Below are 23,166 nucleotides of genomic sequence, written 5' to 3'. Positions count from 1 at the left end.
TTCTAACCTTTTTAAACTGCAAGAAAACACATAACGCCAATAGACAAAACTTTTTGAAACCGTTGTTTTCAAATTTTAGTCCTTTCGTATTTCAGAAGTGTAGAGGAATTGAATTTGCCTTATTACTAAGAAGAAAACCTCTTTTTTCGTTAAAAATTACTCAAATGTACCTAAGTTAATAGTTGAGCTGACACAATGATAATTTTTTGCAAGCGAGATGGAGGGAAATAATGTAAACTAGCTAATCAGTGAGGACTTCTGCTCAAGCAAGCTAAATTTATCCATAAAAAATAATAAAGTTATATCTAAGTAACCGTGAAGATGGGCGTTACTATATCTCCTCTCTTTAAAGAGGATAATTTACTAGCAAGGGGGGGGGGCTTCTTTCATAGAGATTAGCTTTAAACTCAATTCTGAAAGTTCTTAAGAGGAAACCAATGATTTTTCTAAGTGCACTCCTCCCCTAGCTACATCCATTTGCATCGTAAAGAAGACGCAGTAGCCTAGGCACCACGGCCGTATCTAAGGGGGAGGAGGGTTAGAACCCCCCTTCCCCGGAAATATTTGTCCAGCTCCTAAAAGCGTAACAAAAATAAATATAAACAATTTTTTATGCGTTTTTTGAAGTTGTTCTTGTAACACGCCCCTGCCAAAAAAAAACATCCTGGATATGGATCTGCTAGGCGCATACAAAAGAAATTATTTTTATGAAAAGATAAAAAAATCAGGACTACCTGCAGTAGAAGAATTCACTAAAATGTTCAACTGCCAATTTGAATGTTGATATGTTTTCTACTAAAAATAGCAATTTACCTTTGATCCTATATGTTGTGTATAAAATTAAATAAAGATTAAATAAACCAGTAATTTTATTTCAAGCAACCACATTCTTAACTACAGAGCTCAAGCACAAATATATAAGTTATCACAGTATTTAAAGACCCAGATATAAAATGTAAGGTGCACCCAGAGGCGATGCATTTTTTTTTTAATTAAAGTTTTTTTTTACCAAATTCCAAGACCAAAGGAAAGACTATGAATGCTGAAAAATTACAACCCAAATTATATGTATTTGTCAACGTCAATGCATATCCAAAAAGTGATTAATCCCTTGCTCATAAAAATTAATTAATCTTTTTTCGTAATAAACGCTTTAGGAATGAAAATAAAAAACATTTATGTATAATTAATTAATTTTCAGATACTTTTTTAGATTTAAAATTTCTTCCATCTGTCATTATAGGTAACATGGATCAGTAATACTAAAAATTAACAGAAATTAGCTGGTTAAACGAGAGAGGAAAAGTTGAGCCGCAGCTGGTTCTGGTAAAAATCAGAAAATAATTTTTACTGGAACACAACTCCAGACCCCTTTTAGGCTCGGGCAACGAATGGTGAGGAGTTTATTTTTTTAAGCTGATCCGTGGATAAAATAACATGCTCAGGTTTTTTTCTTCGCTAAAATTAGATTTGCTACAAATTGAACATTCCATATAACCTTTGTTATTAAAGTTAATGAAGAACAGTTGATTAGAACAAATCCAAAGCAAGAAGGGAAAATACGAACAGAATGTGAAACATTAGACTTGTAACCAAAAAAGAAGGTAATATTTGATTCGTTTGAACCAAATAATGGGGCAACTTCAAGCTTTCAAGTTCACTTTCTGGTTGTTCAGACAATTGTGTTTATAAATCATATAATAGCCCCCCGCCATCCCCCTCCCAGTGCCTGACGTAACAATTACTGTGTTGTTTAGTTTAAACAAAAAAGATCCGAGGTCGATTGACAATAGATTTTTAATAACTTAGTACTAAAGTGCAAGTTATTCTGAAAACGAATGAAAACAACAGTCTAAAAGAGGGGAAAATCTATGAAGTACACGCACAAAAGATGCTGGAAAATTCGCAAAGAAAAAACTCTAAGGCAAAAAGGTGGATCACACAGAATTCTACGAATAACCTGACTAGTCCACTGACACTGTAACACCTTTTCAAAAGGTGTTCAACCCCTCAGGATGAGGTTCACCATCAGTGTTTTTTCCTTAAATCCTGAGATTCAGTAGAAAACCACACAAAACTGGCTGTCATATTTCACAAATAATTGGCAAATACCCAATTAAGGTAGAAACATCGAAACCTGATCAACAGTTTACAGACAATTACTTTGCTTTTATTTATATTATAAACCAATCAAATACAATTAAACAAATCGAGAGTAACATCGTATATGCACAGACTTAGACAATTAAGGTCAAATAACATCAATAACTAAAAAAATGACCTAACTGAAAATATAAATTATGTTCGACGTGTATCATGTAGTCCTAGAGCAGATAATGTCCATTAATTTGGGCTTTTTAACAGTCTAAAGGGAATGAAAAAAAAATTAATTGAACACTTTCATTCGCCACCGGTGGTGGCAACCCTGATCACGAACCCAGAGCTTCAGCAGTTTAGTCTTGAAGCGTCTTGGAAGGTCATAAAGAGCTCAAACAGCTGCATTTTGTCTCAAAAAGATAATAAAATACGTCAAAGAATAAAATTTTAAACGATTTTTTAACTCTTAATTCCCTAAGAGCCTGAGTTTTAAACACACGTTTTTTTTTGTTTTGTTTTTTTATCAAAATAACTTCAAAAGTTGTACTTAGGGAAGAAAATATGTAGGTTTCTTACATAAAATCTCAAATTCCCTAAAAAACTTCATAATTGAATTATACATATTTCTATGTAAAATACAAAACAAAAATGACACAACCAACTTTGATAAATATTAAAAACTGTTGACCAGGTTTCGCTTACAAGAAAGTTTCTTAAATGTTCCTACAGAATTTGCAAATATCCAGACGTTTATAACTTTACAATTTTTCAACTGGAAATATAACAGCCTTAAGGAACAGTACAGTGATATGTTCTTAGAATAATTCTAGTAAAAAAAAAAAAAAAAAAGTTAGTGCATCACAGCCGCAGTGGTGAGGGCCTTAAACCCCAAAATCATAGACGAATTCCACTTGTTTGAATCATAGTAATTAAAAGTCATATCAGTTCGTGGTCGCTTAGACGTAGGCTCACAATCACTCATATTCTCCTTAACTGAAACACAATTTGGCAAAACAGGGGTATATATCGTCGTCTGTCGGTCCATCATGAACGAAGGACTTGTACCAGGCATGGGGCTCCACTGCTTCGTCCCGGGTAGGTAGCCCCACTGTGGGACTGGGAGCCGGGTTGGTGGCAGTTGGGCGGTGCAGTTGGGGCATTGACATGGTTGCAGTCGTTCTATCACAGGTGCGGCGTCTGCCATTTGAAAGTTGGAATAGGGCATCACATGATCTAGAATAAAAAGACAATCTTAACTAATCTTTGGTTAACAAAGTCTCACAGAGACACATAAAAGGGATGTAGTAATCAGTATATCTCATGGAAGACACACACCATTCTCCCTTTAGCCCTCCTTCCACGGTATGGACACTCCAAATTTAAACAAACAAAAGCCTAGGATCAGAAATATTGCTTATAAACAAACAAACTATTATAAACAAACAACAACTACTAAGAAACAAACTATTATAAACGAACAACAACTATTAACGAACAATCTTTTATAAACAAACTACAACTATTAATGAACAAACTTTTATAAACAAACAACAACTATTAATAAACAAACCATTATAAACAAACTACAATTCTTATTTGAAAAAAGTACATAATATAACAATAATATAAAGAAAGTGGCATTCCCATTTTGCAACTTTGAATAATTTGTTGTTAAGATGAATTTCTCTACCCCCGGAAGAGTGTATTTCGGACATGCCTGGAACCAAAGGACTGAATAACCACTTTGGATGTGCTAGACGATTGAAGACATCCCCTTAATGTGAGAAGTCAAAAACTAACAAGTAATATTGGTAAATTGAGTTTAAAAATAATACGAGAATCACTTCAACTGAACAACATTTCATGTTGAGAGAAACTCAACATTTCATAACTTTAATACGAAACCGTGTAAAAATTACCTTGCTAATGTGCAAGGAAGTATTTAGAAGACAGGTGACCTTCCCTTGGGATGTGGCACCCGAAAATACAAAAGGGCTTGAAGAATAAAGAATTTCATGTCCTATCATAAGTACAGGTCCCGTATCCTATGAAGGGGACTGCAGAGATTCCTGAAATGGGTTTTACTATATTCCTTACAACTTACTTTTTTATTTTCGAAAAATCTGCACCTCCGACCAAGTAAAACTCAAACATAGGTACTGACACACCTTAGTTTCTATTAGCACTAAGTTATTTGCCCCCCTAGATTTCGAAAATCTTCTCTTGCTATTTTCTTTGTAAAAATGCCCCTCCACTCCCTTAGATTTTGAAAAATACAATTTTCCCGCCAGATCACTAGCTTTAGAATGATTAAAAATTATAATACTTTAGCTGTCGTTTGTTTCAGTCCATATGCAAAAGTAGACACATTAACGTCACACCACCATAATGCATTCCGAATATAAAACCTTATAGTATAATAAATACAGAAATATAGCAAAACAATCAACAGACAAGCTTGCCATAATAACAGAATTTATCCAGTTTACTTTAATTCCCTCAATAATATCGCATTTTAAAATCAAATTTAAAATTCAAAACTTCCAACATTCATTGGAATATTCAAGATACATTGCATGTTAGATAATTATCAAGAATATTACTTTTATCCTTCTAGAGGAGAATGATTGTAAAGTAATTACCTGCTACATGCAAGTTTTGTTGATTAATGAAACTTCGCTCAACTATATTATCCCAGAACCTTAGGCCAAATTATACATTCTATTGACATGCACATGTATGTAATGTAGCATGGTGTGGCACTTGAAATGTATTCATGCATGACGCAATTGATCCACGGGAATAATTTGTTGGGAGGAGGCCCTGCACCTCCGTTATTAATAATAGGCGAAGTTTCACGTTAATCACAATTTAACAACTATCACAGGCAATACTTCCCACAGCCACGTGCACAAGGAAGGTCTTTCGGGCCTTAGCGATTTCCCAAATAATTTCTAGTATTTCTCCCTAAATTTGACTAGGCTATTTGCATTTCTTTTAAATTTAAGACCCCCCCCCCTGAAGCCTTCCTGACCCTAAGTACCGATTTTTGGTAAAAATGTGGAATTGAAAATAATTGTAGAGGGATTTTTGAATGAAATTGCGGGAAAAGGAAACAACTTTTTGACGAATTTGCTGTAGTCAAGCAAACAAATATGTAACCACATTCGTGCCACTAATATCCATGGTCGGCCCAGTAGAAACACCTATCTTAGCATTGTCTAAGCTCTGAGTGAGTGTTACTCCCCCCCCCACCTGGCAAATATTGCTTTCGCACAGCTACAGCTGCAGGTTAAACATCCATGATTTTGATTAGGGAAATAGGATAAACTATAGAAAAGATTTTTTTTACAAATATTTACGCTTACTCCAATAAAAAACACTGGGAGGGGATGGGGTCAAAACCTCATCCAAACCCTCCTTGACAGGAACTTGCATTGGTAACGAGAAAATAATTAAAACATGAATATTCATGGCCCATAGATTAGCCCAATCACTGCAAAGGATGTTTGGGCTGCAAAGGAGGGGAATCCACGCAAGTTCTTTAAACACTAATTCAGAGAAAATAGATTTTTGAAAATAATTAAAGCTTTATTATTTGAATGTTTTAAAGCTTCTCCTTTTATTATTATTATTTTTTCTATATACCTTAAAAGTTCTTCAAGAAAGATTCATTTATTATTTCAAATGTAATGGTAATAAGTCATACAAACATACCTGGGTATCATTAGAAACTGTGGCATATTCTTAAACTAGGCATTTAAGAATACTTTTGGGATTGGATTTATGCTAGCTATTACACCGAGAAGGGTAGAAAAGGTTAAACCTAACAGTAGGTTTACACGACCCCAAATACCTAACCGGGTGTTGAAATTGTATGCAAGCCATTGAATTAAATAGGGGGTCAGAATAGGGAAAAAAAGATAAGGAATCTAATCTTCTCTCTACTGTTCAGTGGGCTTTCCTTCTATTGGCTTATAAATCAGGACAAAAGCAGGCAGTTTATTGAAACCATCAGAAGTGCATAAGGTTGGAAAGGTTTTAAGGCACGTATGGAAATCGGTGATGTTTGTCATGAATGTTCACTAGACAATAATTTAAAGATCCCCTCAAAAGGTGGATTCAAGGACCCTACTAAGTAAAACTTCAAGGAATCATTTACGAAATGTACTCGTATACCCTTTTCATAAAGATGTAAAATAATATTTATTTTAAAAATAGCTAATCACAAGCCCAACTAGGTCAAATTAGCATTTCGGAATAAATAAAAATACAACACACATGTGAGGTTGGTTGAAGGCCGCATCCATGATTTTTGTTCGGGGGAGGGGGGCTACCAAATAATTTTTGTTTGGGGTGGAAGGTGAGGGGACTAAGGCTCCCTTTTATCCGCATTTTATGACTTATTTGCCGAGCGGAAGAAATATTTTCTAGGCGGGGTAGAAACCCTGATGCCCTCTTGGATGCAGCCCTGAAGTGAGTGCATATACCCCCAATAAGCTTTGGAGGGTCCTCTGCCACAAAAAAAGACAACTATAGCCTAAACACAACAATTCAAAATCTATTCCAGGCGGGGTACAAGCCAAAAATATACAAAAACGGGCGGTTTATATAGAAACTATACGAGATTAGAGGGGAAATCGTAAATATTTTCAAATGCAGGGCCGGTGGGCTGATATCTACTTGGTACATGCCTGACACGGTTCTTCAGAGCGAAATTTATTCAAAACACCAACCCCCTCCACTTACAAATCCTCCACAGGAATATGGATATTTATACAGGAGTTTATTTGAAGTATTTTGTTGATGAGATTTCCAGCTACAAGGAGTTGACGTGGAATAGCAACAGAGAACTATAGGCTCCCAAAATAGATATCCCGAAAATTTTCAAACCATATGTAAAAGAACAATAGGCGAACTATTCATGTATTTCCAGTGCCAGAACCCCTGCAAAGTTTAATCAAGTCTCCTGGTGCATAAAAATGCAACTCGAGGTCAAAATTGCCTCTGTGGTTCAGAGCGTTTATTAAATTGCTTTGAACTTATAGGTTGAATATAATAACCATTTGAGGCTAAAACCTAACGAATACACAATTGTAGTCGAAAATGGAAGACGATTCGTGTGAATTTAAAGAGGTTGTAAATACAGAAGTAATCGTTAGAAGACATTTTTTTAACTCAATTAGCAAGTTCAAAATATTCCATACGGTAAGAAATTCATCTGTCGAGATCAAGGGTGTACTGTTGGTATTGCTGTCAGTGAATATATTGCTGTAAAATAAGGCATGGATTAACGGTTAATTTAATCAATTAGTATTTACGCAGAAGCATTCTCCGCCTGAAAATCAATTTTTCACGTAAAATTTTGCTTCGAATATGTCCTAAAAAATCTTGCAGAAGAACGCAGCATATTTTCCCAGAAGAACAAAAAATATGAAAAGTTGCAAGTCCAAACAATAGCGGCAGGGGACGCACAAACAGCCCCCATAAAATGAATACTTTTCAGCACCTTTAACACCGCCAGTAAGGGCTGTAAAGTCAAGTGCCTTATTATTTACTTTACATTTACAAACGAGTTAGAATCTCCTAAAGCCAGAAAAGCAACTATATTTTAATTTTTTAAAAATTTTAAACCACTAATACTTTCACAAATAGTTTAAAAGTGCATCTACACCACTGAACTAATACCCAAAGAATAGCTATCATCCGAATATAAAGCTAAGCTCCATTAACCAGAGCATAAATACTACTTGCAAGAAAATATTCAAATAATATAAGAGAAAACTAATTTATGTGCAAATAAATGTGCAAAGTCATTGAATATCAATTGAAACTTTTAGGGGTTCATGAGCATTTTGACGGGTCTACTTAATCAAAGTCTTGAAGTTTTGCAAATGAATACAAAGCTAAGATCCATGGATAGAGACTAATTCTCTAGTCTGATGTATTCAAATAAGAACACGACCCTCCAGTGGTTCACCAATTAGCTTTATGTATATTTAGCAACAATCTTCAGAAACATTCAATCCATATTAAATGATCATAATTATTAGAAAAAAGGCTATTTTTTTCTTCGCAGCTAACTTCAAAACGGTGCTATATTTAATTATACTGAAAACTCTGTTGTACAACTGGACCTCTGAGATGTACTCCAGGTAGCTGAGAGCGAGCAACACCTCAGAAAGCTCTGGAATTATCCAAATGTATTTAATAACTTTTCTGCTAAACTTCTAAACGATCATCTATGGCCCACAAACTGATATTTATCAAAAATCAAAAGACGCCAAACTGAAAATCTTCAACTTGCAGCAATATCATTTAGACTGGCGGGTTTTAGAATAAACAAACGGCTGACAAGTCAAGACAGAAAATAGAGGAATCGATAGAACCAATTTCCTAGTACTAATAGGTAACTCGTAGTCCTAAACCCTGAAAAAAGGCCTGGTTGGATTAAATGTGAATAAAAGGGCAATAGATAGAGCTAAGACTCAGTAATATATCAAATGTAGTCTACCCTCCCCTCGGCTCAGGGTTTAAAATACAAAAAACCAGTCAAATGATACCAGGGTTGAACTTGATGCACTTCACTATAAATACTAGGTTTCAAAGGCCAAAAAAAATCACTTCAAAAAAAGGCAGTTTGTTTTTCTTCCCTATTGGGCTTTCATTTCCTCCTTTGATCCTGCTTTTATTGTTAACAGTGGAGGTAATTTCTTTTTTAAAGGCATATTTAAAATCAATTCACGCGTTGCCGAAGAGGACTTCAGAGAAATTCGCATTCAGTCAGACATACCTTACATTTGCAACAAAAAGGGTCCTTTAACGTTTTTGGACAGCCATGCGACAACCCCCGCCCCGAGAGTAATCAAGTTTCTGCGATAAAAGACAAAGAAACCCCTCTTAATCCGCCTTTCGGTTCCTCAGTTAAGAAAGGATACGAGGAGAGCATAAATGGACCATTTTCCGGTCCCTAGCGACGCCAGACACAGATGGTCTGAAATCCTGTCTTTTTCATCTTTGTCGGAGCATTTCCGTTGAAACAAAGTCAACTAACAAAACTGTCCAAGTAATTATAAACGGCGATCTGCCCTTTGAATGGATAACAGCTTAACAAACAATTCTAGTATTGGGAAAAGATAATTATCTCGAAAAGATGTCATGGTACGATGATTATCTTTTTGTGTCATTAATTCTTTAGGTTTTATGAGTTGATGAAAAAGCGTCCAAATGTAAATTCAACGGAGATAATATTTCGCAAGTTATCATTTTGTTGTTTAGATAATTTATCCTATCTTTCGGGTTCGACATGTCTTTTATTTTTTTAACTAAATTCAACCGCCTTTCTCAAGCAAATTAAAAAAAAAATGTTTTTACAAAAATAAGACTTTATTTAAGCATTTTTTCATTGGGCTTCTTCAATAAGAACACAAGTCTTGAGATCATTTAATGGTGACGTTCCAGCAAATTGTAATTTTTTTGCGAGAATTATCATCTTCTGAGACTAAGCATCAAAATTACCAAGCCTATCACTTAGGAGTGAGACATAACTTCCTTTGTGAAAAAAATTCGGAACATTTTTCAGAATATACACATTGACATTCTTAGGCTAAAAATGCCAACTTTTAAATCCTTTAGAGGCATAATTCCCTTTGTGCTACAAACCCAAAATTTTCATTTTCAAAATTTAGCATTTTTCAAGAATTAGCGAAAGTATCAATTCCAATTAACCGGAAAAGACTTCCAGTTTTTGGTGATATAACCTTCATTTAACGCATTCTCAACATTTTTTTTTTTTTTTTTTTTGCAAAAATTATCAATTTTCGTTTCAGAATATTCAATGGATTGCTTTTATTAATAGCGCCAACTTCAAGATCATTTATCTACGTTACATAGCTTATGTTGTCCCAGAACTACAATGTATTGGTTTTTAAATTACCATTTTTATTTCACCATTTTTGCAGTCTGAATTATGAAGTCGTTTAATGATTACACATGACATCAATTGCAAATAAAGTTCTAAAATTGCGCATCTAGAAGTTCAACTTGTTCATAATTCAGCATATTTAAGGGGTTGCGTACTCTCTTTTGTAAAGGCACACGAAATTGTATCGCTATCTTCATACCAATACCTAGTACATCATGCCTCAAATCAAACTAGTGACTAATTAAGACTTAGAAATGAAAGAATAACATACTACACTGAGGATAATAATACCAGTCCCATCGAGAAATATTGAAAACGAACTCTTTCCAATTTGGAAATCACCCACGGTCTCCTTTTCAATATGAAACTTTGGGGAAAATACTTTTAAATACAAAAGAGAAATATCTGAAATCTGCCTTTCACAAGTCTCATTCGTCATTCAACCAGACACACATGCAGGGGGGAGGCTTTGATTCACCACCATTCCCTGCAAGACCTCGAAATTTTTGTGATTTGTTTAGTTTCGAAGTTACCCCCTACCCAAAAAAAGAATTCTCCGAAAGTGCCTAAGGAAACTACATACATTTTGGCCTTCCAAAATGATTACCCTGTATAAATCATGCGCATCATATTTTTCACGGGGGGGGGGGGTGAGTGAAAACTTTCATGGGGAAGTTAGGGTTGAAGAAAATCCTGTCTTTCTGTTTATAATTTCGCCACTGTGGATATGGGTGTTTTTAATAGGAATCACGCTAACAATGAATGATAAAATAAGTTCTTAACGAGCACCTCATAAACTAGCAAGTTGCACTGACCGCTTTCAGAAGACGCGTCTTGCACTTAGCATATGTTATGTTTTTTTAAACCTAAAAATAGCCATGATCTTTCTGATCCTCCCTAAATGGTGTTTCGCTCTCAGTAATTAGCTATGACGTTATAAATAACGTCCCCCGATCCAGGAGGGAATTATATAATTTTTAGCTACTTGCATTAAAAACGTTTTCTTGGCAAATAATGGTATACTTAGAAAGACTATTTTTTGTTCATGTACAGTTCGCGTTGTATAAAAAGTTTACATTTTTATCGTTTTCAAAATGAATGTTCTTTCTTTAATGGTATTTTAATGTTGTTTTTGTACACTCGGTTTGTCACCCTGTAAACATGATTCGGACAGTTCACTTTCTTTAAGGTATGGAAGTTTTGGCCTCATTCCAAACAAGGTTAATACAGGTTGTCAAAGACGAAGAATATTAGGGGAAACCTATACCTCGAAAAGATATTTTTTGACCCCAAAAGTGAAGTTTGTAAGACATGAAAAATAAAGGAAATCAAGCTTAGAGGTATGTTGGAAATTTACAAGCCATGGAAATCTTGTCGCATAAGTTTACCAAAACTATAATTTGATCAGAGTCGTAATATGACTTTTTAGCAGGCATAGGGGGGGGGGGGTCAAAAGAGGACGATCACGAAGGGATTGTGGATCAAAAAGATTATCAGACTTTCAAAATCTTTAATATTATACATTTAGTGTTGTTGAGTTGTCGAGCCCAATTGAATTCCGTTCAAGATTTTATTGGCAGTAAATCAAAATAATCTAAATCTTAGTTTTTCCTTGCCTTCAATTATTTAAAAAGAAGTTATTTACTTTGTGATATCAAAGCCACTTTTTCTACAGGAACGGCTAGAATTTATTGATTTTCCTTTCTCAGGATGTATATTCTCCTTTCTAAAAAGAAAACCTGAAAAGCAATTTGGAGGTCTGGGATAAATAGCAGCATAAAACAGGGATATAATTCCAGTTTTCTTGGGGAGGGGCAAATTTTCAATTTTTTTAAGAGAGCAGAGACTGCAGCCATATATATATATATATATATATATATATATATATATATATATATATATATATATATATATATATATATATATATATATATATATATATATATATATATGTATGTATGTATATATCGTGACAAAATTGATGGAATAGGCTACCCCTGAATTTTAATAGACAAAACTAATGAATAGTTGTGTCCCTACCCATTTTCAGAATGTATCACGAAATTATTCAGATAGCAAACCCTTTTAAGACAGCCCAGGAGGCTTTAATCAATCATGAAAAATTGTTAGTTGAGAAAATGACTCGAGGAAAATTGCAATGGGCTGGATGATGGCCTATCCCAATATGCTTTTGGGCAATCGCTTGAGGATTTTTGTCAGAAAGTGATTGGTTTGAAATTGGTTTAGATACCGTTTGAATACCCTACAATGACCATCTTTCATTTCGGCAAGATGATTAAACCCTACCCCAGTATTAAGTGAACGAAGTAGAACTACTTTCTTCTATGCTCAGTATTAGGTTGAATTCAAGAACAATTTGAAGATAATACGTTTTTCTTTCATTTACATTCAAATCAGTTCTAGCTCCAAATCCGAAATATTTTCGTTCTATTCATGTTCAGCCCTTTAAAAAGCTTCCAATTTACCGTTGTTTTGGCAAAGGTCACCACATATGACTGTCTTGACATTTATTTTTTTTTTATAATGAAAGCCAGCCTCTTTTTCTTCCTGTGGGTGGGAATCTAAGGGTAAAATGGGTATCGGTACTTGTCGGTTATTGGAAACACACCCAAAAAGTGAAGTTAGGTTAATCCTAATGAAAAATAACAAACCATGGTGATAAATAACATTTTAGAAACAATATTATGGAAGCATAAGCCAACCTAACGTGACCTAACCCCACTGTATAAAAAGCGGGGAAACAAAGTAGCAATGCTAATTGGCAGTTTTCAAATTTGTTGGCAAATTTTGTCTGAAAATACAATTTTTACGTTTAAAAACACTTTTTGCTCAAGGAAAAGCTGTCAAAACACAAGTTATGCTGCTAAAGTGTTGGCAGCTTTTGGAATGCTGTCAAATTCTGCTATTTGGCAGCGTTGTAACTTTTTCTGTACCTGACCTAACCTAACCCCCATCCCTAATGTGCAAATATATAGCCCGAATTATGAAAGTCCATGCATTATATCTAGGTCCAACTTATTGTATCATCCATCACTTATTCTTTAGCTATGAAACCGGTTTTCTGAGATGTAACCTAAGCGTAATTCTTAAATACGTCTCCAATAAACGACAAGTACTTGGTATCTTTAGCCCTTTTTTAAAAACATAATTCCAACGTAGAATCTTCAAAATTCGTAGCATTTGTATGACTTATTCACTATAAATTTCAAAAAGAGAAAAAAAAAAATCTTGTCTGCCTAACTGATTTCCAAGGGGATGATAGGTACAGTTAAAAATCAACATCAATTAGGTTAAAGTGACATAGTGCAAATGCTTTCAGACAATTGCCAGGGCTGAAAACCAATTAAGAATGCCTGGTTCTGCTCAATTAAGTTTAACAGCGTTTGTTAGCAAAGTCTGCAATTACTTCCCGGAGAGTTTTCAACTTTAGTTTCGTTTTTCCCACACGTAAACTTATCAACAAAGGAAGTTTGTATTACGGCATCTGTTATTACTAGCATACACCCCAGACAGATCCTGTTTATTTACCATTTTGCCATGGAATATTTCATAGTTTATTTTGCCGACATCAGGGCTGTATCCGTATTTTGGTTAGGGGGGAGGGTGGCTATGAAAACTATTGGTGCTGGTTAATTTTTCAGATCACACTCAAGAATTTTGATCTACGAGATGTGACAAAAACGGGTTTAACTAGCTTTTATATCGTTTTAACTATCGTTTAACTATCTCGGAGACAATTAGCTTAAGCACAGTGAAGTAACATTGTTGTAGTTATATTTCAATTAATATAATGCGTTCTGCGCGGTCTGCTTTCCATGATTCTTTGTCATTGTTTCATAATTTTGTTTCGGTATCTTCATCATATTTTGGTATATTTCATTAAGATTAACCATACTTCACTTCTTGGGTCTGTTACGAATAATTAACAAGTACCAAACTACTTTAGATTCATCTAATATCCCAAATGGGGACATCATACAGCTTTTCCTATTTAAGGGGGGGGGGTTAAACGAGGATGTCTCCCTAGTTAACGGCTTTAGCTGATGCTTATGAATGTTTCTCTTCTAAAAACAGGCATAAGCCATGATATAAGGTGTGGGGAAGGGGTACTCTATGTACGCGTCTATAGGACTTCTGTTTAGTGAACAGGGCACTAAAACCCTGGCCTGTCCCCTTACCCTAAATTTTGAAGTTGTACCCTACCACTGAAAACATACATTACGAATTTGCCTGGTTGATATACCCTATTGTGTTCACACTTTTTCCGGGGCTGTGACCGACTTGGTACTGGTGTCTTATAGTAACCACACTCAAGAATTGAAGTTACATTAATCGCAATGAAATATGCCAAAATATGATGAAAATAGAATAGTTTAGTAACAAAATTATGGAAACAACAACAAAGAATTATGGAACCTAAACTAACCTAACCAAAATACCAACAAAATATTTAATGAGAATATAGCTACAATGTAGTTCCCCACCGAGCCGAAAGTAATATTGTCCGGTATAAAGGCCATGAAAACTGGTTATTGTCTCATGTTTGCGATACAAAATCTTGAGTGTAATGGCGTTAAGACACAAGTACCATTAAATGAAAAAAGGTTCCCCTAATATTCAACTCATTTATTTCGAGTTGCTCCAAAGGTATTAAATCCCGAAAACTTTTAACGGTATATCTACCAAGCAAACAGTATTATCTTGACATGGGCTTATTATACAGCTTTAGATTCATCTTATCTTTAAAGCCCCTTTAGTAATTTGATGTTCTACAAATATTTGGTCCTAACAGGCAAATAGGTAAATATTTATTCAATAACCCGTGTTCCAATCTTTCTGTACCATAAAGCAATGAATCAATTATTAGGGCCATGAGTGGGTAGAATTAATGGATATGAGTCTATAATGCCATTTCCTAGTAAAATCGTTTCAGTATAACCATCTGGTTTAACCAAAATTACACTTACATATACTATAAAACCATAAATTTGCTTCATAAGAACAAACAATGATATAGTAAGGCTTACGCCAGATGTAAGATAACACCTCATTTGCACTGGGAACGCTACGTTTGCTCATGTTTTCTCAATAAATAGGAATACATTTTCCATCGGTAAATTTACCCCCCCCCCTCCAAAGCAGACATAATAGGGCATGCAAGGAAACTTCAGTTAAAAATTATCACTAAGTTATTGGCAAATTCAAATTATTATTTAATATCTATTTATAACTTTATTATGATCATTTATAATAAGATTTATAATGACGACAAAACAATAATTAATTATACTATTTTTTCTGATCTAAATAATAATTAGCGTCAAAACCAAGTTAGCGCCATGACTACCAGATAGTTTGGGAGTTAAGCCCCAATCACTTCAGAAAAGCTCAAATTGAGGACTTAGGGAGTGGGTTATGAGGAATACAAAGAGACTATTTCCTAAACGGTTCAATACTACTGCATTCTAATTTACTCTTCTAGATGGAGGGGGGGACTTTCAGGGAGTTCAGGTGAACTGTCTTGGCGCCGGTGTCGATTCCTTGACGTATTGACACAAATCTAACCATGTATAATAACAAAGCGAAACATGTTCCTAAATTGTTTGTGATAACCGCCTACTACCTTAAAAACCTATTTTGGCTTCCCTAGTCATTAACTCAACAAGTACATTTACATTTTAGGGTAGGAAATTGTTTTCTATGCCTTGAAAGTCGCACGAATCGTAATTCCCATTCAAGGCATTTCGTCCACAACTGTGACTTTTAGACAGAGACTGATAATGACTCAGTTGAATTTTGATTTGTGCTCTTCCTCAACTTAGCGTTGCGTGACTGAAATAAATGTTGGTTAACAAGAGGATTAAAATTTGTTCTACCCAAGGTACTACTTGAAAAATCGGAGAAGGCACAATTAAATACCCGGAGTCATGCCTAGAGAAGGAACGGGCTTGAAATTGTAATTATATTGAAAAGGAATACATTTGTTCAAAAATCCATTTGAATAGATAACAATAACATGCTATAATAATTTCGTAACTCTTTCCGTAAATAAACACCATTCGTATACAGGGGGGGGGGGGGCTTACGAAGTTCAAAACCCGCTCTTTGCATGCGAAAACACAGATACACACTTACTCTTCACATCAATAAAATAGACATATTCTGTAGCGACCCCTTTCGAAATGCATGAAAATATGTTTCTGTAAGGAGGGGGGGTGTAATTGAGTAGGTATACAGAAAATCGATTAGAAATATTAAGTCATGTGGTTAAGTACCTACATCTGATGTCCCCAACGTGTTTGAGGCCCAAAGAGGTGGATTTTCTTCGAAGTTCAACGTGCTTCTAAATTATATGAGACCCTTGAGGGGAGTTTCTGACCTCCTCGTGTACGAACGTAAACTCAAAGGTCTATATATCCTATTTCAGTTCTAGAAAAATCCCTAAGACAGACCTTTTTTTTATAAAATTCGAAATTTCTAGACAACCTTTACGCACTGAACTGCACACATATGCATAGGATTTTTGTTTGGTATGAGGGGGGGGGCACTAAAAAACCACAAGAGTAGAATTTTCTGTGCGCGAGCGCTGAAATACAAAGAGGAGAATTAAAAAGACATAATAGTGCCATATACTAGTATTATAAAATGTTAAATTGATAAGCATGAATTTCAATGAGTATGATATTACTACTCTCAAGGTAGGGGCTAAACAGGGGGAGGAGAGCTTTTTAGCGTGTCCCTTGCATGTCCGCAACACGTTCTTACTAATTACCCATGTCTCTTGAACGATTTGCCTATCGAACAGATTCAGAATAATAAAAAAAAAAAAAAAAATGAGCCACTTTTCTTTCTTAAGGTGAACCTAACTCAATTAAAGCCACTTCCATGTCATTCTTGCGAATTTCGATAACGTACGACAGCTCGGATACGGATATTTAATTAACCCAATGGAACCTTTGATAAGAACTGAAACCCGAATACTTTAACCCTTAGTGATAAGTTCCAGTCGAGGCGCCACCTGCTTATGCTCAATGAACCCCCTTGACGAATGACATTACACTCCCCCTCTAATCGAACGTTCTCCCAGATATGGTTCATTTGCCTTTTCTTTATCCAAGACTCAGAGCAAGCTCAGGAACAAAGGAACTACCATACGTGCTTTTTCTCCATTAATTTGAAAGACTCCCACAGGGAAATGAAAAACGCTTGCCAGAACGGATAGAAAATAAACGCACACATCCCTTTCTCCAGTCAATTTTGTAGGTCTGCTGTTGAACACAGGAAACTTGATGATTAAATAATAATGAATGAGAAGTTAGATATTACCAAAACAAAGAGATATCTTTTCTGTGCAGAGGCAAAAAAATGTATAGACACACGGGGGAAATGGGGCAGAAGTTTTCACATTTTAGAAAGATTGACACATTTTAGAAAGCTATTTCTCATTTAGATTTTACGATTATTTATCAATCTTTGCAAACATCGTGAAACATAAAATACACGGAAAAGTACACTTTTGGGTTTAAAAAATATCATCAGTTCTAAAACTCACCTCTCCTATGACACTTAAGCAGGGTTTTTTCGTGGGCAAAATAAAAAAGATAAAATCTTATTCGACAATAAGAAGCGCCTAGAATCTCAGAAAAATTAGGGTTTGGGGGGCTTTGACCCCAAGCCCCCTCCCCCCTACGCACGTCTCTATCCCCGTCCTTGATGAAACTTGACAAAGCGTAAACATTAGAAAAAAATCCCTCCCCTTGTAATTCAAAAACATCCTTGCACCGTTGCTCACATCATTCTGTGGGCTAATGATATAAATTAGACATTAGAAAAACATTTTGACTTTTTCCAGAAAATTTACTTTCTTGTTATGTCTTACTGATTTTTTATTACATTCTGATTTTCCTTAAAAAAAAATACTTTTACAAAATTTAACATGTACGAAACTGATCCGCGTACAGAGCCTATCAAAGTCCAAGAGACCACTAAATCAAATGAGTACAAAATATTAGAATTTGATTTTAATATTCACAGACCTATGTCATCACCTTTCTGATTTGACTATTTGATTAGACTGTCACAGGAGCTCATAGAACTATGAATACAGGTTTTATCCAAAGTATGAAATTGGAGAATATAAATCGTGGTGAAACAGATACTAACGAAAATATAGGGAGGCGAGGATTTTTAAAATAAAACTGTTAAATAAAGATATAATTTATTTTGTTTCTCCAATGAAAATACTTAAGACTTGTTTTTTGCTTCTTTTTTAGGGGGGGGGCAATTTTTACTCCTATGACGAATTGTGTTACCTTTAATCGAATTTCAAAAACCCCATTTAAATAATTATTAATATTAAAAAGCAAAACATAATTAGATTCATAATTCAGTGTATTAAAAGTCAAGCAACCCAAACAAATAACACTTAATTGATTTTTTTTTTTAGTCCGAAGTTTTGGCTGTAATCCTGTAACGCCCATTTTAGTTAAAAAAAAAACTTAATTAATTTAATGGGTATTATTGCAAATTCAATTTTTTTAAACAAGTTAAACAATGATAAATCTTATATCACAAATTAGTGTGACTGGACTATAGAATCGATTTAACCTTTTTATCGGAAAATTGATTTACTTGGATTTAGATTTACTTTCTAATGCCTTTCAAAAAAATTGACATATCTTGATGACCTTTAAACTCCGCAAACGAAAATATATTTTCTTTTGCAATATGTACCACACCAAAAATATTACGCAGTCAAATGTGTTCGCAGAAAAGAGAAAAAAAGACCTATGATTAGAGCAAGAAATCATGCTTTAATTTGGCTTTCTATCAACATACATGAGTAGGCTACTTTGCTGTAGCATACAATAAGAATTTGAAAAATCCAAAGGTTCCCAATGTAGGGGAGAATCTGAAAATAATCTTGGAGGAAAATAAATCCTTTGGCCAATATACTCTAAACACACTATCAGTGGCGTTAATTTGAAGAAAAAAAAATAGGAGGAAGGGTAAAGTTATCCTTTTCAAAATCTAGGGTAGGGACCAAAAACCCTGTCCCCACCCAAAACTGACAGCATTGTAGACTGTTGTCCCATACTTTTGGATTCGCAAAGGTCAGAGTTAGCTTTCATTAGGGTAAGCAGAAGCTAATCGGGGGGTGGGTTAATCCCAAAGAGCTATTTCCAGACATTCGAGTAAAACTTCTTGAGGGGAAGGGGCAAAATTTTTAAGAAACGTAGGAACTGGCATATCATACGGAAAACAGTAGTACTTGACATATTGGGAAATCGAACCGATATTAAAATATGGGTCAGTCCAAATCCCAAAATGTGATTGTTAAATCTTTTTAGTGGTACTATAGCCGTATAGGAGATTATTTCCCCCGAATTACTCGGGTAAAACGTCCATTATTTTTCAGATTTTGATTTCGTCACTGTTGATTCAATTTACGGGTAGTGAGTTCAAACAACAATGACATGACAAAATGCAGGGGAAATATATAATTTGGGCATTATCATTATAGATTAGGCATGTGTATTTGCATATTAGGGACGATGGGGGGAAGTATTATGGAAGCGGCTTCAAAATGTGTTTACTACGATTTTTCTGCAAAACATGATATAAGAATTGTCTTCTTAATGTGTCTCATTCTCAATAGCCGCAATAGTGCATTAATACCAGTGGGCCTACTGCTTTTATATGTTTAGCATATTTCCTTCAGAAGCGTTTAAAACATTGGTAAAATTCTAGTTAATTGACTTCTTGCTGTCTCGGAAAGGGTTTAGGTTAGGAAAATGAAACTTTCAGGGATGGGTCTACAAGATAAAGTATGTCCCGGGAAGGTATTTTAAAGTACCCACCTCGACTCCTTCTCCCTCTAGAGGGCCCTGAAATTTGCCTAAATGACAGGTCTATACATATTTAAAATTTGACAAAACAACATTTTACATTAATTTTCAGTAACCAGTTGCTTTTTCTCTGCCTTTAGTTCTGAAAATGAAATTCCTGTTATTTGAGTAGAATTTTGAGCCATATCAATGTTTTTTCAGAATTTAGGAAATGTATTTGCATATCTTTAAAACCTTATAAAATGGAATTGAGCAAAGTTACAAAGCTGAAAACAATTTTGTTGTACTTCAATTAAACAGAAGATCTATTTTGCAAACATTTCACTTTTATAGCACACAAATTTTTAAAGGTCATCAAAGGTCAGGGCCCTCTAGAGGGAGAAGAAGTGGATATAGTTGCTTCAAAATACCTTCCCGGGACATACTTTAGTCTGTAGATTTGTCCCTGAAAGTTTCATTTTCCTAACCTAAACCCTATCTGAGATAGCAAGAAGTCAATTAACTAGAATTTTACCAAAACATTAAATATTCACTTTACCCTGTTTCCCCCCAAAAAATACTTGAATAGGATTTCTATTGTACATAGCCTAACACTAAGTGCTGCATTTAAGATTGTCGATTTTTTTTAATAGACTATCTAAGCCTATACAAACCTTTTAAGCTCCTTGGATTAGTGGGCAGATGGTTATCCGTTTGCCAAATAGGAGGAACTGGAATTTGGGGCTTGGGGGCCTGAATCACAGACGTCTGTCTCTTTGAGGCTCTTTTCAACTCCCTTTGCCCCCGACTAAGATCCACTTGATTGGTTGGCACTAAAACCATCCTATGTGCCATTGACCTCGTAACACGATTGTAATCATACAATTCACTTTTCATTGGCATATAATTGGTATAGCCCCTTTGTGTATTGGAAATCACAGCTCGAGGGGCTATTTTCAAAAGAGGTTCAGCATTTGGAGGGGGCCGAATAATTCTTGGTAAGTCATATTCGACACTACAATCCACAGATAATGATTTTGTATAGTCTTTTGATGGATCTATAGCTAACGGCCTTGCCTTTTGTGTGCTCCTATCATCCATTTTTCTTTTAACACTTTTTCTCCTTACTTCACACAGTTGCTTCTCTTGTTGTAATAAATAACGTATATCCGTTGGTAAACAATCCTTATATCCATAATTTGTTGAATTAGGAACTGAATGTGTATCCTTGTTACAGGCTGGAAAGCAAGATCTGTGCTGATTTACAGCACAACTAAAATCACAAGCGTGGTAAGCTTCACAAGTGGTACCGTACATATTCAGTTTTGCAAACTGAAAATTTGGAACTAAGCATGAAGTAGACATCTCTATTTAACTATGAGTACATTCCCTATTCAATGTTGTCTGGTGGAAATCATGGAAAGAACTAACTGAGGCGACTTAAAAACACGTGTTTCCTGGCGCAAGAAGAGAGCCTTCGATGCGCCGAAGAGGAAATTGAGAAATTCTGATTGGTTAATTTTCTTGATATGGGAAATGAAAGAAATTGCTGATTAGGAACACATTAAGAATAATAACTGAATTTGCATTTTCTCCAATCAGGTATGAATAATCGACCTTATTTGTAAATTCATCATATACACAACGCAGTTTTTGATTTGATGGTTGAAGGGGGCTAAAAAGCTGTAGCTTTTGATCCAGGAATTTGCAATTTAATTTTAAAACCTTTTTTTCTCTTTATTGCACAAGAATATCTAAGGATGATATTGGAATCTTAATTAAATTGAAAATGTTGAAGTATATTTTTGAGATACAGTAAAGCCTCCTATCGTACCAGGCGCGTACATGGAATTTTTTTTTCTAATGCACGGGGTCTAATAATAAAAAAGCCTGAGAATTTGAGTAAGAAGTGCTCATAAATTTGGGAAAATTTTTAATTTCTGAGGGAAGGCCAGGTGGGTATCCAGTATTTTTTTTTGTTTTTTATAAAAGGATTTTTTCGGGGGGAGGGGGTACAAAAAACGCATTAAAATTTGTTTATATTCATTTTTGTTACGTTATTACAAGTCGGGAAAAAATTACGGGGGGTTAAAAATCCCTAGCCCCCTGCCTTCCCCTGGATGTGCTATTAGAGAAGGTGCCCCTAGACTCGCCCCCTATATAACCCTGAATTCTGTATACATTTAAACAAATATGCTATATGAATGCCTCACGTTAAATAAAAATGAATAAGTATGACCACGAAAGTTTACGGGAAGCATTGGGACCTAGAGAAATAATGGTAAAACTTCAGACATTTTAAGAATGTTAGTTCTTAAGAAATTTTAAGGATAATGGGGAAAATTACATTTAAATACTGGCAAAAACATTGCTTTTTGTGATACCCCTTCTCCACCGCCGAAAAAAGTTCTTGTGGGGCTCTCGACTGCAACGGTTTTTACTTAATCTATCATTTTGAAAATAATTGATGTTGTTTCGCCACAATTTTTCATTTCTTGCTTAAGAATTATATATAGACTTTCTGATTTCCTTTTATTATGTTTACTATTATTAGGGCTGGGGAGGGGGGATACGTATTTACATCAATGATGGAATATAATAAAAACGGTAGTTCTTAATTATACAAAGACTGGGCTTAACCTTATTTCGAAAAATAGATTGTATCCGAGGTCTAAGTGTTATACAATCCTTGATATATGCCTAGACCATCTGTTTTTATATTTTATGATAACATTTTCCGTTGGGCAATTGCTTAACATTTTACGTGGATGTGTTTTGAAACTTGACAATTACGAAAGGCGTGGCTATCACCTAATCTAAAAGAGAGAACAAACTTCAAACGTTCAATGGGAGTTCTATCTAATCTTTTTAATAGGCCAAGTTGCAAAAGCCCTTTTCCACATCGGCTACGCTAAATCAAAAGCTGGCATGTTACACAATAAAAACGTGGCTATCAATAGAACAAAAGAGAAAACTTAATAACATTGGTATGAGTTTTGTGGTCGTCCTCTTCTGAAGAAACCACTATAATAATAGAAAAACGCTACCCTTGGATTCCTATGTACAAAGCTACCTGATTCTATTCGTTTTCAGAATCTTTTCACTTACTTCTCATAAACAGATAGCAGCATCGCAAAATTATTAAAATAGGGAGGGAGGATTTTTTATTTTGCTTCGAAAAAGTATTTTTCAAAATATAGGGGGTTTATCCTCCCTCTCAGTTGGTGCCTCCCGACAGTTCGATCATAACCCAAAACAATGTTGAATTGAGAAACAACAAAATCTGCGAAGATTTAT

The 23,166-nt window shown here is 34.9% G+C and overlaps 1 protein-coding gene across 1 annotated transcript; it reads right to left on the bottom strand.

The window, feature by feature from the left end:
- Positions 1–851: 851 nt before the first annotated feature.
- Positions 852–21,297, bottom strand: LOC136029577 (uncharacterized). The gene is made up of 2 exons (XM_065708073.1): positions 20,544–21,297; positions 852–3,330 (listed from the first exon to the last, which is right to left on the bottom strand). The coding sequence occupies exons 1-2, from the start codon at positions 21,232–21,234 to the stop codon at positions 2,948–2,950; spliced, it is 1,074 nt and encodes a 357-aa protein (XP_065564145.1). The 5' UTR covers positions 21,235–21,297; the 3' UTR covers positions 852–2,947.
- Positions 21,298–23,166: the final 1,869 nt, after the last annotated feature.

Source organism: Artemia franciscana, chromosome 7, assembly GCF_032884065.1.
Source record: "Artemia franciscana chromosome 7, ASM3288406v1, whole genome shotgun sequence".
Classification (NCBI taxonomy): Eukaryota; Metazoa; Arthropoda; class Branchiopoda; order Anostraca; family Artemiidae; genus Artemia; species Artemia franciscana.
Note: the sequence above shows the minus strand (reverse complement) of the source record. Positions and strands in the feature narration are given on the sequence as shown.

What these genes read in the sequence shown, in the direction of transcription:
- LOC136029577 (XM_065708073.1), bottom strand. Translation starts at nt 21,234, where the DNA reads ATGTCTACTTCATGCTTAGTTCCAAATTTTCAGTTTGCAAAACTGAAT. An exon ending in TAATCCAAGGAGCTTAAAAG is followed by an intron (nt 3,331 to 20,543) that starts GTTTGTATAGGC and finishes TTTTTATTCTAG; the next exon opens with ATCATGTGATGCCCTATTCC.